Here is a 17,265-nt window from a genome sequence, read left to right on the forward strand (position 1 = left end):
CCCCTCCTCCCCAGGACATAGATTGGGCAGCGGATGTGTTGAAAAACTACAGCTGCTGCCCACGTTGTGCACAATTTTCACAACGTGCGTCGGTATGTCGGGCCGACGCATTGCGACGGCCCCGTACCGACGTAAGTGTGAAAGAAGCCTATCCCTAAGTTTAGCCCCAACCCTAACCCTAAATTTAGCCCCAACCCTAACCCTAAATTTAGCCCCAACCCTAGCCCTAACCCTAACCCTACCCCTACCCCTAACCCTACTCCTAACCCTACCCCTAACCCTACCCCTAACCCTACCCCTAACCCTACTCCTAACCCTAACCCTAACCCTACCCCTAACCCTAACCCTACCCCTAACCCTACCCCTACCCCTACCCCTAACCCTACCCCTAACCCTACCCCTAACCCTAACCCTAATTTTAGCCCCAACTGCTGTTCTCCTGCCGGCCGGCAGATGGAGACAGATGGCGGGCGCACTGGGCATGCGTCCGCCATGTTCTGCTGCCGGCGGCCAGGAGGAGCAGCAAGAGGATCCAGGGACCTAGGTGAGTATGCTAGGGTCCCCGAATCCCCCTATTTCTCTGTCCTCTGATGTGCGATCACATCAGAGGACAGAGAATTACACTTTACTTTTTTTTTTTTTTTTTTGCGGTCGCCGGTAAGCAGTTAATTACCGGCGATCGCAAAACAGGGGTCGGTAATACCGACCCCGATCGTGCTCTTTGGGGTCTCGGCTGCCCCCGGCAGCCGAGACCCCAAAGATTCTCCCGGTGCCGGCCGGCGGGTGCACTGCGCATGCGCCCGCCATTTTGAAGATGGCGGCGCCCACCGGGAGACACGAGGAGCATCGGGGGAGCTAGGTGAGTATTGGGGGGCCACCTGGGACCCCTTTTCTCTGTCCTCTGATGTGCGATCACATCGGAGGACAGAGAAATTAAAAAGAGATCGCTTTTTTTTTTTTTTTTTGCGATCGCCGGTAAACGGTTAATTACCGGCGATCGCAAATGCGGGGTGGGTTAAAAAAACCCCGAATCATGTTCTCTGGGGTCTCGGCTACCCTCGGCAGCCGAGACCCCGGAGAAAATCGGCCTCTGGGGGGCGCTATGGACTTTTTCCACAGCGCCGTTAATTAACGGCGCTGTGGTTTAAGTACCCTTAGCGGCCGCCGTTAAAAGGCGTATCGGCAGTCGCTAAGGGGTTAATATTAGCAGTGCTCAACTTAAAAAGAAATACGCAACCCTTTGCACTTTTTATGGGTATTTACAACCTACCGTAAAATAAAAAGATGCCCACTACATTTACATCCTCCACTTTTCTTCTTCCATTAAAGGGGTGGTCCAAACAATTTTAAGTGGCAAGCAGGGACCAGCCCTGTTCCTGAAAGTGATGTCCGTTTCAGGCGCTGGGCTGATCTTTGCTTTCATTGCTTGCTGTGTTCTTGCCTTACAATACGCACTGACAGTGCGCTCTCTTGCTGGCTCGTCACTTTAAATTAGACTCAGCGAGGGAGTGCACTGTCACTGTTCATTGAAAAGAATACTGCACAGTGACAAGGGAGCTCACACTGGGCATATGTCGGAAATTACATCACACATATGCTTAGTAGAGTAGTTCCTGAAACGGGTGTCACTGATGACGCATCATTTCAGTGTGGAGACAGAGACTGCGGTAGTGACCGCAGCCACTGCCTCTGATGACGAATCATTTGGGTATCCCAGCATGCACTGGGGATTCTCAAACAAAACATCATCAAGATGGAAGAAGGTAAAAAAATAAAGAAGTTGTATAACGTAGGGAGGGAATGGAATATCATTTTTAATTAAAGTATATTAGATTACTAAAATAATTAGGTAGACATTTGGGATTAAACTCAATATTAGTTGTGGACCACCCCTCTAATTATTTACTGTATTCTGTTTAGCTGTAAGATTGTTTTTTTCAAAGTATTAAAGTCCAATGAGATAAGCAGAGATCTTCTTTGCCTAGAAAAAGACCAACATATTGATGTAAATCCCCTCAATATCATCTTCCTGTAATGTTCTTATGTATTACATAACTATAACCTCAGGTATGTGCTGTGTACATGAATTATATCCAGTACTTACCTCCGCTCATAGCCAACACACCACGTCTGTCCCGCACATCCTTGTTTCCAAACTTTCACCATACGACTGTAGGCCTCAACTACTGGCTGTTTGTGAGCGACTATGGATAATTCTCGCTCTGCGCACACATTTGGCCTGAAAAAATAAAATAAGAAGTTAGAAAAACTTGGATCTCACTTGAATTCTGATTTGCATTATTTTTGCCCTATTTTTAAAAATAGTTATCTTCATTTATTATCAAATTATTTTTATTTATGCATTATTATGTTTTGGTTTCTATTATTTTACATTTTGTAAAAGTCCACACTAATTTATTTCATTATTATTTTTACTAACTTAAAGCGCCATTAATTCTATAGAGCCTTATAGACATTATCATTGCTGTCCCCATTGGGGCTCACAATCTAAATTTCCTATCAGTCTTCGGAGTGTGGGAGGAAACCGAAGAACTCAGAGGAAACCCACGCAAACACGGGGAAAACATACGAACTCCTTGCCGATGTTGTCCTTGGTAGGATTTGAACCCAGGACCCCAGCAGTGCAATGGTAACTACTGAGCCACCATGCTGCCCTAAACTACTAAAATTAAGTCGTTTTCATACTGGAAGACTCACAAAAGACCTTTTTTTTTTTTTTCTCCAATTAAATTTTATATTTTTGCTGTTTAGACTGGGTCATAGTCAACAGAGCCATCTCATAATAATTAAAAGTGCACTAATATACTACACTTCTAAAAGCCTATACAAGGCAGCAGAACAATACTATACACCAATAACATTCTGTAATTACCTTCCTTGCCACTCTATGATTCCGCCTTCTTTATCAATTGACTATCTTATCCTTTGGATACTTTTTAGTGATGAGCGAATATACTCGTTACTCGAGATTTCTCGAGCACGCTCCGGTGACCTCTGAGTATTTTTTAGTGCTCGGAAATTTAGTTTTTCTTGCCGCAGCTGAAAGATTTACATCTGTTAGCCAGCAAAAGTACATGTGGGGATTCCCTAGCAACCAGGCAACCCCCACATGTACTTATGCTGGCTAAAAGATGTAAAACATTCAGCTGCAGCAATAAAAACGAAATCTCCGAGCACTAAAAAATACTTGGAGGACCACCGAGCATGCTCGGGAAATCTTGAGTAACGAGTATATTCGCTCATCACTAATAGTTTTCTGTCCATTAACCCCAATTCATTACAGCTGCAGTAAATCAGATAAACCCAGCTGCATTGCCTAAACAAACAACACAGAAAAGATGTTTTGTGTTCCTATATGGCCACCAGAAAAGAAAAGTGTTAAATTTAAAGGATTGTTAACCCCCCACTCACCCCGCCAGGTAAAATCTTCAGTAACCACTGCAGGTTGCTAAATCCAAACAGTTTGCATTGCACACAAAGTTGGGAATCGCCTACGCTTATGTGACACCCTAGGAGGCCGGTTGACACAATGGTATTGCCTTCCTCACGGGGAGGGTGATGCCATGCCTAGAAGCGACAAGGATCTCTTTAACAGGTAACACGTACATACAAACACTGTTCTGACTCCAGGCCAGAAGGGGGAGCTCTGAACCCGGTTTGAGGGTAGCTTCCCTATATATTCTGGCTGGAGGAAGAGTTAGAGGGGAGTCAGTGAGGAGAGCTGAGCAGAGATGCGGTTCTGCAGCTCCTGACATGAGAGTCAGACAGATTGTAGGAGGCAGTGAGGGGAGATGGAGCACAGGAGTGGAGCTGCGAGTGAGCTCACCCTCAGGATTGAGCACAGAAACCGGTGGCCGGAAGTCCGAGGTTGTAGGGGTAACTGTATGCTCCACAGCAGAAAGCGGCGGGCAGGAGATTCCTGACCACCATTACATCCAAAGGCACAGCAGCAGATAGGGCCCGGAGTCACCACGAGAGAGGGACCCCTGTAAAAAGGCTCGAGTTGCCTGCCATGCGGGTAGTGTCCACCTAAAAGGACAGAGAGAGAGAGGACCTTGTGTGAAGCCTCAGGCAGCAAGGGACTGAGAATACAGCGCAGTAAGGAAGGCTTCCAACCCCACCTAGCTAGAGGGATTCCGAATCGCTTCCGGGCTGCCCGGATTCCAAAGATCACCTGTATCCTGTACCTGAACTGCACCAGTAGAAGGTGAAGAGACTGCAATCTTGTGTCCTCCAATTCTTTCCTGCACTTCATCTATCATCCTTACCAACTGCAGCAAGAGCCCTGGGGACCCAGTTCAACCTGTGGGGAGCTTTACCACCTCTGCTGCAATACCATCATCCCCTGAGGACCCCTTTAACCCCTTTACCCCCAAGGGTGGTTTGCACGTTAATGACCAGGCCAATTTTTACAATTCTGACCACTGTCCCTTTATGAGGTTATAACTCCGAAACGCTTCAACGGATCCTGGTGATTCTGACATTGTTTTCTCGTGACATTTTGTACTTCATGATAGTGGTAAAATTTCTTTGATAGTACCTGCGTTTATTTGTGAAAAAAACGGAAATTTGGCGAAAATTTTGAAAATTTCGCAATTTTCAAACTTTGAATTTTTATGCAATTAAATCACAGAGATATGTCACACAAAATACTTAATAAGTAACATTTCCCACATGTCTCCTTTACATCAGCATAATTTTGGAACCAATTATTTTTTTTGTTAGGGAGTTATAAGGGTTAAAAGTTGACCAGCAATTTCTCATTTTTACAACACCATTTTTTTTTAGGGACCACGTCTCATTTGAAGTCATTTTGAGGGGTCTATATGATAGAAAATGCCCAAGTGTGACACCATTCTAAAAACTGCACCCCTCAAGGTGCTCAAAACCACATTCAAGAAGTTTATTAACCCTTCAGGTGTTTAATAGGAATTTTTGGAATGTTTAAATAAAAATGAACATTTAACTTTTTTACACAAAAAATTTACTTCAGCTCCAATTTGTTTTATTTTACCAAGGGTAACAGGAGAAATTGGACCCAAAAAGTTGTTGTCCAATTTGTCCTGAGTACGCTGATACCCCATATGTGGCAGTATACCACTGTTTGGGCGCATGGGAGAGCTCGGAAGGGAAGGAGCGCTATTTGACTTTTCAATGCAAAATTGACAGGAATTGAGATGGGACGCCATGTTGCGTTTGGAGAGCCACTGATGTGCCTAAACATTGAAACCCCCCACAAGTGACACCATTTTGGAAAGTAGACCCCCTAAGGAACTTATCTGGATGTGTGGTGAGCACTTTGACCCACCAAGTGCTTCACAGAAGTTTATAATGCAGAACCGTAAAAATAAAAAATCATATTTTTTCACAAAAATTATATTTTTGCCCCCAATTTTTTATTTTTCCAAGGGTAAGAGAAGAAATTGGACCTCAAAAGTTGTTGTCCAATTTGTCCTGAGTACGCTGATACCCCATATGTGGCAGTAAACCACTGTTTGGGCGCATGGGAGAGCTCGGAAGGGAAGGAGCGCAGTTTGACTATTCAATGCAAAATTGACAGAAATTGAGATGGGACGCCATGTTGCGTTTGGAGAGCCACTGATGTGCCTAAACATTGAAACCCCCCACAAGTGACACCATTTTGGAAAGTAGACCCCCTAAGGAACTTATCTAGAGGTGTGGTGAGCACTTTGACCCACCAAGTGCTTCACAGAAGTTTATAATGCAGAACCGTAAAAATAAAAAATCATATTTTTTCACAAAAATTATATTTTTGCCCCCAATTTTTTATTTTTCCAAGGGTAAGAGAAGAAATTGGACCTCAAAAGTTGTTGTCCAATTTGTCCCGAGTACGCTGATACCCCATATGTGGCAGTAAACCACTGTTTGGGCGCATGGGAGAGCTCGGAAGGGAAGGAGCGCCGTTTGACTTTTCAATGCAAAATTGACAGGAATTGAGATGGGACGCCATGTTGCGTTTGGAGAGCCACTGATGTGCCTAAACATTGAAACCCCCCACAAGTGACACCATTTTGGAAAGTAGACCCCCTAAGGAACTTATCTGGATGTGTGGTGAGCACTTTGACCCACCAAGGGCTTCACAGAAGTTTATAATGCAGAGCCATAAAAATAAAACAAAATTTTTTTCCCACAAAAATTATTTTTTAGCCCCCAGTTTTGTATTTTCCCTAGGGTAACAGGAGAAATTGGACCCCAAAAGTTGTTGTCCAATTTGTCCTGAGTACGCTGATACCCCATATGTGGGGGGGAACCACCGTTTGGGCGCATGGGAGGGTTCGGAAGGGAAGGAGCGCCATTTGGAATGCAGACTTAGATGGAATGGTCTGCAGGCGTCACATTGCGTTTGCAGAGCCCCTAATGTACCTAAACAGTAGAAACCCCCCACAAGTGACACCATTTTGGAAAGTAGACCCCCTAAGGAACTCATCTTGATGTGTTGTGAGAGCTTTGAACCCCCAAGTATTTCACTACAGTTTATAACGCAGAGCCATGCAAATAAAAAATATTTTTTTTTCCACAAAAATTATATTTTAGCCCCCAGTTTTGTATTTTTCCAAGGTTAGCAGGAGAAATTGAACCCTAAATGTTGTTGTCCAATTTGTCCTGAGTACGCTGATACCCGATATGTGGGGGGGGACCACCGTTTGGGCGCATGGGAGGGCTCGGAAGGGAAGGAGCATCATTTGGAATGCAGACTTAGATGGATTGGTCTGCAGGCGTCACATTGCGTTTGCAGAGCCCCTAATGTACCTAAACAGTAGAAACCCCCCACAAGTGACCCCATATTGGAAACTAGACCCCTCAATGAACTTATCTAGATGTGTTGTGAGAACTTTGAACCCCCAAGTGTTTCACTACAGTTTATAACGCAGAGCCGTGAAAATAAAAAATCTTTTTGTTTTCCCACAAAAATTATTTTTTAGCCCCCAGTTTTGTATTTTCCCAAGGGTAACAGGAGAAATTGGTCCACAAAAGTTGTTGTCCAATTTGTCCTGAGTACGCTGATACCCCATATGTTGGGGTAAACCCCTGTTTGGGCACACAGGAGAGCTCGGAAGGGAAGGAGCACTGTTTTACTTTTTCAACGCAGAATTGGCTGGAATTGAGATCGGACGCCATGTCGTGTTTGGAGAGCCCCTGATGTGCCGAAACAGTGGAAACCCCCCAATTATAACTGAAACCCTAATCTAAACACACCCCTAACCCTAATTCCAACGGTAACCCTAACCACACCTCTAACCCTGACACACCCCTAACCCTAATCCCAACCCTATTCCCAACTGTAAATGTAATCTAAACCCTAACCCTAACTTTAGCCCCAACCCTAACTGTAGCCCCAACCCTAACCCTAACCCTAGCCCTAACCCTAGCCCTATCCCTAGCCCTAACCCTAACCCTAGCCCTAACCCTAGCCCTAACCCTAGCCCTAACCCTAACCCTAACCCTAGCCCTAACCCTAGCCCTAACCCTAGCCCTAACCCTAACCCTAGCCCTAACCCTAGCCCTAACCGTAGCCCTAGCCCTAACCCTAACCCTAGCCCTAACCCTAGCCCTAGCCCTAACCCTAGCCCTAACCCTAGCCCTAACCCTAGCCCTAACCCTAGCCCTAACCCTAGCCCTAGCCCTAACCCTAGCCCTAACCCTAGCCCTAATGGGAAAATGGAAATAAATACATTTTTTTTTATTTTTCCCTAACTAAGGGGGTGATGAAGGGGGGTTTGATTTACTTTTATAGCGAGTTTTTTAGCGGATTTTTATGATTGGCAGCCGTCACACACTGAAAGACCCTTTTTATTGCAAAAAATATTTTTTGCAATACCACATTTTGAGAGCTATAATTTTTCCATATTTTGGTCCACAGAGTCATGTGAGGTCTTGTTTTTTGCGGGACGAGTTGACGTTTTTATTGAAAACATTTTTGGGCACGTGACATTTTTTTATCGCTTTTTATTCCGATTTTTGTGAGGAAGAATGACCAAAAGCCAGCTATTCATGAATTTCTATTGGGGGAGGCGTTTATACCGTTCCGCGTTTGGTAAAATTGATAAATCAGTTTTATTCTTCGGGTCAGTACGATTACAGCGATACCTCATTTATATCATTTTTTTATGGTTTGGTGCTTTTATACGATAAAAACTATTTTACAGAAAAAATAATTATTTTTGCATCGCTTTATTCTCAGGACTATAACTTTTTTATTTTTTTGCTGATGATGCTGTATGGCGGCTCTTTTTTTGCGGGACAATATGACGCTTTCAGCGGTACCATGGTTATTTATATCTGTCCTTTTGATCGCGTGTTATTCAACTTTTTGTTCGGCGGTATGATAATAAAGCGTTGTTTTTTGCCTCGTTTTTTTTTTTTTTTTCTTACGGTGTTTACTGAAGGGGTTAACTAGTGGGACAGTTTTATAGGTCGGGTCGTTACGGACGCGGCGATACTAAATATGTGTACTTTTATTGTTTTTTTTTTTTATTTAGATGAAGAAATGTATTTATGGGAATAATATTTTTTTTTTTTTTTTCATTATTTTGGAATATTTTTTTTTATTTTTTTTACACATTTGGAAAAAATTTTTTTTACTTTTTTACTTTTTCCCAGGGGGGGACATCACAGATCAATGATCTGACAGTTTGCACAGCACTCTGTCAGATCACTGATCTGACATGCAGCACTGCAGGCTTCACAGTGCCTGCTCTAAGCAGGCTCTGTGAAGCCACCTCCCTCCCTGCAGGACCCGGATCCGCGGCCATCTTGGATCCGGGGCTCGAGCAGGGAGGGAGGTGAGGAGACCCTCGCAGCAACGCGATCACATCGCGTTGCTGCGGGGGGCTCAGGGAAGCCCGCAGGGAGCCCCCTCCCTGCGCGGTGCTTCCCTGCACCGCCGGCACATCGCGATCATCTTTGATCGCGGTGTGCCAGGGGTTAATGTGCCGGGGGCGGTCCGTGACCGCTCCTGGCACATAGTGCCGGATGTCAGCTGCGATAAGCAGCTGACACCCGGCCGCGATCGGCCGCGCTCCCCCCGTGAGCGCGGCCGATCGGCTATGACGTACTATCCCGTCCAGGGTCAGATAAGCCCAGGGCACCTCGACGGGATAGTACGTCTAAGGTCACAGAGGGGTTAAGCAACGTCTGCCATCCTCGACCGAGTACCACAGATGGCGTCACGAACACTACTACATTAGACTTTATTCCCATTTTCATTAATCCCCTTTTATTGGACGCCCAGGGCCACGGACTGGGTCACTGCCACTGTGACACATCCCTCTAAGAACCAGCCCGGTACCGCGCATCCAATGGTCCTAGCGGGCGCTCCATTTACATCTAATTTATGATACAAATATTACATATTAGATACACTTAATTTAAGATGCAGCATCTGCGTGGGAAATCAATAACAAGAACTGGTAACAGCATTAGATAAATTATACCACTTGGCCAAACAGAACTGGGTGCAGACAGTTTTATCATTCTGTAACGCTGTTTCCTGCAGCAATCACTCTGCGGAGCCAGAGTCAGATATAGAAATTACAGAGGAAGGACGCATAAAATAGAAAGATTGATTTAATAAAGGGTGGCAACCAGGAAACAGGAACACTCACTGACATAAGCATTTAAAAGAGATTTTCCAGTTTGCGTGAATAAAGATTATTATAAACTGAAAACTTCTGACACTTTGTTATACACTTTGTTTCGACGATTCCCCTGGTAGTTGGTCTATACATTGCACTTTTGCATCAGATTTTTGCATCGATTTTGCTGTATTCTTGTTTTTCAAATGGATAAACTGCTTCTGTGACTCCAGGTATCAAAGACTTTTTGCCATTATTTTGGCTCTGAAAAGTGGCTGCAGACTTGGAGCCCAAGCCTGGTGTGACTGCTCCCTTTGCACCTTCCATAGTTACATACGAGAACAAGTACATTTAGCTTTATCCATATTCTCTACACGCCAAAAACTTCTACTAAGTGTGGAGGACAAGGTACTAGCATTTTTAGGAAAGGTACCAAAGATCAAATCGGCATATTATGAATCCAAGCATGAGAAAACGCGTTGAATATTTTAAGACCATTGATGTTGGAAGAAACAGTAAGTCCTCTACCGCAGTACGGCCAGCCGGTGGCGCTACGAAGCACAATGTGATTTGTAGACTAGTCTAGGGCACCGTTTGTTTTTTTTGCGTGATACATTATTATTCTGCTTTTATACACTACATGAATGTAAAATGTAATTTTAAACAAAACTCAACGTCCCAGGGTGATTTCTGCGCAAAGACCTAATTGATTGCATTTCTTACTCTATGTGTAGATCGTAAAACTAAAGCAATTACATCAAGCAATGGAAATATTACCGCCTGCTCGCCGTTATTTATTTTCTAAAGCAGGAATTTATTGCAAATAGTTGAGATAATTCTTCCATTCTTTGGAAAATTGCCACAGGATCATTAATGCCTCCTACACTGTATCTAGCAGGATTAAGATCTCACCCAACGCTGATGGGAAAATAAATTGTCCGCAACATCCTCCTTTACAGCACAGGGGTGAAATGCCACTGATAAGCAAAAGCTCAAAAAGTTATAAATCAGCGGAGCTTCTACCAAAGAAAGGAGGCAGCAGCTCGGTGTACAACCGCTCAGGCCTGAGCTCGGCCGCTTTATTCTACTTCTATTCGTTTATTTTTTCAAGAAAACATGCTAATAATATTAGAAAAAAAATAATAATAGTAATGTTATTGATATAGTGCCACCATATTCTGCAGCACCTTACAAACATAGAGTAAAACTTAAAGGCGCGGTCCACCTTTGGACCTCTTTTAGTCAAAACAGTCCCCAAAAGAGAAGTTATCCAGCTACTACTAATATAATGTCCGCAAAGATTCAAGTTAATGTGAAATGAAAAAAAGGCAAACATTTGGAGGTGACCAACTAACAGCCAAAAGTGCAAGTGCGCTCCACAGCACAGAGTATTTCAGGAGACACCTATACAGCTCATGTAGGAAGCCTATCCAATCTCCTCCCTCCCCTCTCATTTCTGCTGAAGAATTTGCCTCTTTCTTTAAGCAGAAGATCGATAACATAAGACAAAGCTTTGGCCCGCAGCCCCCAATGACCCTCCTCTTGACTTCTCAGCCCTGTTCCAAGGCCAGCTTCTCCACCATGACAGACAATCAGCTCTCCATTCTTCTGTCAAGGTCACATCTCACCACTTGCACGCTTAATCCGCTCCCTCCCACCTCATCCCTAACCTCGCAAAAGTCTTCATCCCAACCCTAACACAACTCTTCAACCTCTCACTTACAAACTGTGTCTTCCCCTCATCCTTCAAACATGCATCGATCACACCTATCCTCAAAAAACCCTCCCTCGACCCATCCTCTGTGTCCAGCTATCGCCTGATATCCCTTCTCCCTTATGCCTCAAAACTACTGGAACAGTATGTCCATCTTCAACTGTCCTCCCACCTCTCCTCCTGCTCCCTCTTTGACCGGTTACAATCTGGCTTCCGACCACATCATTCAACTGAAACTGCCCTAACTAAAGTGACCAATGACCTACTAACCGCCAAGAGCAAGCGACACTACTCTCTCCTCCTCCTCCTGGACCTGTCTTCTGCCTTCGACACTGTGGACCACTCCCTCCTGTTACAGATTCTCTCATCTCTTGGCATCACAGACTTGGCCCTATCCTGGATCTCATCATATCTAACAGACCGAACATTCAGTGTCTCCCTCTCACACACCACCTCCTCATCTCGCCCCCTGTCTGTCGGTGTTCCCCAAGGCTCAGTTCTAGGACCCCTACTATTCTCCATCTACACCTGCAGCCTGGGACAGCTCATAGAATCCTATGGTTTACAATATCATCTCTACGCTGATGACACGCAGATCTACCTATCTGGACCCGACCTCACTTCCTTACTGACCAAAATCCCACAATGTCTGTCTGCTATTTCATCCTTCTTTTCTGCTTGTTTTCTAAAACTGAACATGGTCAAAACAGAATTCATCACCTTTCCCCCACCTCACTCTACCCCTCCACCCAACCTATCCATCAATGTCAATGGCTGCTCACTTTCCCCGGTCCCGCACGCTCGGTGCCTCGGGGTGATCCTTGACTCTACCCTCTCTTTCACGCCACATATCCAAGCCCTTGCCTCCTCTTGCCAATTCCAACTCAAAAACATTGCCAGATCTGTGCATTCCTTGACCATGAAACCACAAAAACACTAGTACATGCCCTTATCATCTCCCACCTCGACTACTGCAACCTCCTACTCTCTGGCCTCCCCTCTAGCACTCTGGCACCACTCCAATCCATCCTAAACTCTGCTGCCCGACTAATCCACCTGTCTCCCCATTACTCCCCAGCCTCTCCTCTCTGCCAGGCCCTTCACTGGCTTCCTATTGCCCAGAGGTTACAGTTCAAAACACTAACAATGACATACAAAGCCATTCACAACCTGTCTCCTCCATACATCTGTGACATGGTCTCCCGGTACCTACCTACACGCAACCTTCGATTGTCTCATGATCTCCTTCTCTACTCCTCTCTCATCTCTTCCTCCCACAACCACATCCAAGACTTCTCCCGTGATTCCCCCATAATCTGAAACTCTCTACCCCATCAGGCTCTCGCCTACCACGGAAACCTTCAAAAGGAACCTGAAGACCCACCTCTTCCGACAAGCCTACAACCTGCAGTGATCCCTAGTCTACTGAACTGCCACATTACCAGCTCTACCCTCTCCTAGTGTATCCTCGCCCATCCCCTGTAGACTGTGAGCCATCGCGGGCAGGGTCCTCTCTCCTCCTGTACTTGTGTGTGCCTCGTTTTACTCATGCTAATTGTACTTGTCTATATTCGCCCCGTTCACATGTAAAGCGCCATGGAATAAATGGAGCTATAAAAATTTATAATAATAATAATATGATAAGAGGATTTAATATCACATAAAACAAGTGAATATTTCCATAGTTACTCCATGAACACCCCTCATCCGACCCTCCCCACTTTACTACATTTACTCCCTCAAATACAATGCATTTTTTACTTAAGATAAAACTTTCTTTTAATCGCTAAAAACAATTGGAAAAACGTAATAACCAGCAATCAGGAGCCGCCAAGCGAGTCATTTCATATTTGTAAAAAAACATCTAGTTATGTGAAGTTGCTCCCGAGTTAATGTCATATTCCGCGACTTTAGAAGCTCTGCTCAGCATCTTTTGAAGATTTTTTTTTCCCCCCAGGAAGGCACAAATTACATGCGCTGTTCTCAAATTCAATTTATAATTTTAATGGTATCCCATGAAGAGAGGCTAATGTAACGACTGACGGGGTCTTCTACGGGTACAAGCAATTACAGCCCACGGCTCACAGAACAGTTTTATATTTAAAATTAAAGACATTCGTTTCTATTGGACTTTTCCCAGCAGGATAAGTCACAGTTTAAAAAAAACTCTAAAAACCATTATGTGAACTTTGAAGGAACATTCCAGGAAGAGCCGATACACGGTGTTATGCCTAGTACAGGTCCCGCGGGGGTGGGAATTGCACTGATTATTCATGCTCCACCTCCTCAGACTCCTCATCCTTCTATTGTAGATTACAATACCCCCATTTTGCTCATCAATAGCCCATCAGAATAGAGGATCAGGACTGGAGTATACACTACAAAAACGAGGAGTACTACAGTGGTGAGGCCCAATGTTACTGTGATAAACTGAATTTGCTAAGTGCAGTTGCTTGAAGTATCATCTTAGGAGCAAAGGGATGGATGCTCTTTTCCAAGAAGCATTTGATAGCTGTATTTATCTTTTTACATGTGAAGGAAAGTGCCCAAAAAGGTACCCAAGTATCAGAAGGTTTGTCGGACTCCCAAAATTAGCCAGAATAGTCATATACCAGCTACAAAAACTCAGGCAAAGGATGGGAGAAAACAAGTCAACACAGGACCCAAAATTGTGATAAACATCCGCAAAGCAAGAAGATAAAGTAAGTGAAGAACTTAAAATTTACTAACCCGTATATCCCCTCTAGGCTACAGCTGAGCAGGTACTAGATGGAGTGTATGTGTCACTGATGTGTCGATGTGAAACCCGGGAAGAAGGCTCCAGCATAATCGGTGCTGAGAGGGTTATTAATGGGTCCAGAATTTTGGATCCAGGTTTTCGGAATGACTGGTAGAGCTGGGCATGACTGGTCGTTCCCATCCGCCAATCCAGGAGGTGCAGTTGGGATAAAAGAGGGCTGAGCTGCTCCACAAGTGTCTGGAGCGGTGGTGGAAAGACCTCTGGTGTTGTTTTGTCTCTGCCAGCTATGAAGAGTTGGACGCTAATCAGCAAGGGTGAGGCCATGCTATCCAACAGACTGTTTATTTTTTGTTTGTGTTTACCTTTATACTGAAGGAAAGGCCAATTTGTTCCCCTTATGCTGACAGTTTGTGAAGTCTAATACACATTACTGTTTGCACTAAGAAGCTTTGTGCGGACCTGGCGACTACCAAAGGGTGAAATCCCTACACCCCCTTTAAAGGAGGCCTATCACCAGGTAGGATATGTTCAGTTTTTATCAGATGTTATTCCTTTTGCTCCCCTGAGTATTCCACTTTTTGTTTCTTTTAGATCTGACATATGGTACCAGAGATATGAGGCTTTTTATTTGGTGCTTTATGGTCTTTACAAAGGGGTGTGGCTCAGGAGGAAATAATGCAGAGGAGCCAGAAGACGTGCCCCCAGAGAACCCACTGCACTATGCCCCATAAAACATATCACTACATCAAAATGCCCATGTCTCTTCAACCGTGTGGTGGATTTAAAAGAAATTAAAAACTGAATACTCAGGGGAGCAGAGGGAATGAAATAAGAGCAAAACTGGGCACTTTTGACCTGGTGACATGTACCCTTTAAATGCAATTACCTCAGTGCAAATGTGTTTAGGTTAATCAATATTTCCAGGATGTCTTGCATGCACAATCATCTCCAGGTCATGTCGCAGCATATCAATAGGGTTAAGGTCATGACCCAATCTTCTTTTTCAACCATTGTTTAGTTGATTTACTTGCCTGCTTTGGGTCATTGTCTTATTGCTTCACGCAATGTCTATTCAGCTTGAGTGCATGGACTGCTCTCCTTATACTGTCCTGTAAGAGGTTTTGATCCCCTCACTATACTTTACAGTCAGGATGAGGATCTGGTGTTGGTTTGCAGTTTTTCTACCTACAAATACAAAATTTGTGCTAAAAATGTCTAATTTGGTCTCAGGTATCTATAGAACATTTTCCCACAACTATTATGATACCAGAACATCCAAGTGGTCTTGGTCAAAATTGGGGCAGTCTACAAGGTTTTCTTCTCTTCCTTCATGGCTTTCTTCCATTACTGTCCAACGTTTTTTTTTAAAGAGTGGATACATGAAAAGAGGTTTCCACAGTTGGTGGGGTCTTGATATGCCGTAGATATCTTTCTGCTACCCTTCGTTTTTTTTACACCCATTCCAGGACTGCCCTTTGTGCTCTTGGAGTGATCATAACAGGTCGTCAATCCTGGGGAGTAGCAGACCTAAATTTTCCCCATTCATAGACAATTAGGCTAAACATGATTTGATATAAACACAGGTCTTCAACAAAGATTTTTTTTGTCTTCTGAAAGTTGTTTGCCTCAAGGCATGGTTCACGCTAACCACCGAGAAGACCAGATAAGATAGTACCCAGGCTTTGTATGCCTTTATTTAATGAGACCGGTGAATCCCAATTTGAGAGGTGATAAACATTGGAAGTTCATTTACTTTTTCGCACTGCCTAGTAGATGTTGACTCAATGTAGTCAACAAAAGACAAATCTCATAGAACTGTTGATGTGTTATTTATTAGTCACGTTGGGATTGTCTATAATCGTGATTTAGATATCAATTCCACCACATTTTTATTAGTATTCAATGCAAAAAAAAATCCAGATAATTCCAAAATGACTCACTTTTTCTTACAAAAGTCCAAGCCACACTCCTGCCAGCCGCTAAGCCCCACTGTTATAGTATTGCCTGTCTCTACAGCAGATATCTTTTTTTTCCTAGTGGATGCAAAAACCTTTTTTATCAAACATCCCAGAACAACTAGGGAGGATATTTTTGGTATTATCCTTTGTATGCAGAAAATAAGCAACAGAGGCCACAGGGTCCGAGAATCTATTTTCGCCATACGATGTGCAGAGCAGTAAACTTTGCTCTGTTTTATTTTGTGTTGAGCTCTTGGCAAATAACATTTCTTTTCTGATTTCTTTATTTTTAAGACCTATAGGGGGAAACAGCAGGGACCATTCTAACCTGCAGGGGTTGCTATTTTCAGAGTCGCTTTTTGCAAAAATCTCCTCCTGTGCCTATCAGTCTCCTGCCAAGAGTGGACCTGACATGTAGTCGCTAATGCGGAGGAATAGAAGGGGTAAAAGATCACTGAAGATGAGAGACCGCAAGAAGCATGCCGAGGTACAATGATTTTCTTCAAATGCCTTTAGCAGTCATTATACATCTCAAGTCCATAACTATGATCCCTTGAAAGGAAAGAAAACAAAACAAACCTCTACTACACCCCATGCAACTCTAATCCATACAGGTAAAAAGAGCCAGCAAAGAAAGATTAAAATGGCAACAGGACAGGAAAAGATTCAAAAATACCTTTTTTGCTTTTCCTATATTTTTGGAAAAAGTATTAGGAAATTGCATAATTGTTACCTGATCTATTCTTTGTAAGTTGGAGTGACCCAATATGTGGGGAAAACTGGGAACAATTCATAGATATTCTGACTATTTTCCATAAAAGTGTGATCCTGGTGGGATCTGACAGCTTAGACCTAAACTGATCCCGAGACTGAGACACCTGTGCACACTTGCCCATTTCCATATAGTAGACCACATACAAGCTGACTCTTCTCGATGCTTAGTAAGGATATCATAAAAGTCCACGTTGACACTGTAAGAGGATGTGACAAAGGATGAGAATCCCCAGTGCTATGCGGCATTTGTGCCCAAGGACTGCCATATACAAATAATAAAAATTTCCAATTAAATGTAACCTGCTTAACCCAGCAGGAAGTGCGGCGGCGTCTAAAAATCACTAAAATTGACAAATCTCCGGGCCCGGATGGGATACACCCTCGAGTACTGCAGGAATTAAGTACAGTCATTGATAGACCATTATTTTTAATCTTTAAAGACTCCATAATAACAGGGCCTGT

General features: G+C 43.8%; 1 protein-coding gene across 1 annotated transcript in view; it reads right to left on the reverse strand.

Annotated features, from left to right (window-relative positions):
- MEGF6 (multiple EGF like domains 6) overlaps positions 1 to 17,265 on the reverse strand; it is a 506,198-nt gene that overhangs the window by 451,369 nt on the left and 37,564 nt on the right. The window contains exon 2 of the mRNA XM_069741497.1: positions 2,105 to 2,239. Within this exon, the coding sequence (XP_069597598.1) occupies positions 2,105 to 2,239 (135 nt within the window). The remainder of the gene's footprint in view (positions 1 to 2,104; positions 2,240 to 17,265) is intronic.

The sequence above is a fragment of the Ranitomeya imitator genome, chromosome 10 (assembly GCF_032444005.1).
Source record: "Ranitomeya imitator isolate aRanImi1 chromosome 10, aRanImi1.pri, whole genome shotgun sequence".
NCBI classification, from domain to species: domain Eukaryota; kingdom Metazoa; phylum Chordata; class Amphibia; order Anura; family Dendrobatidae; genus Ranitomeya; species Ranitomeya imitator.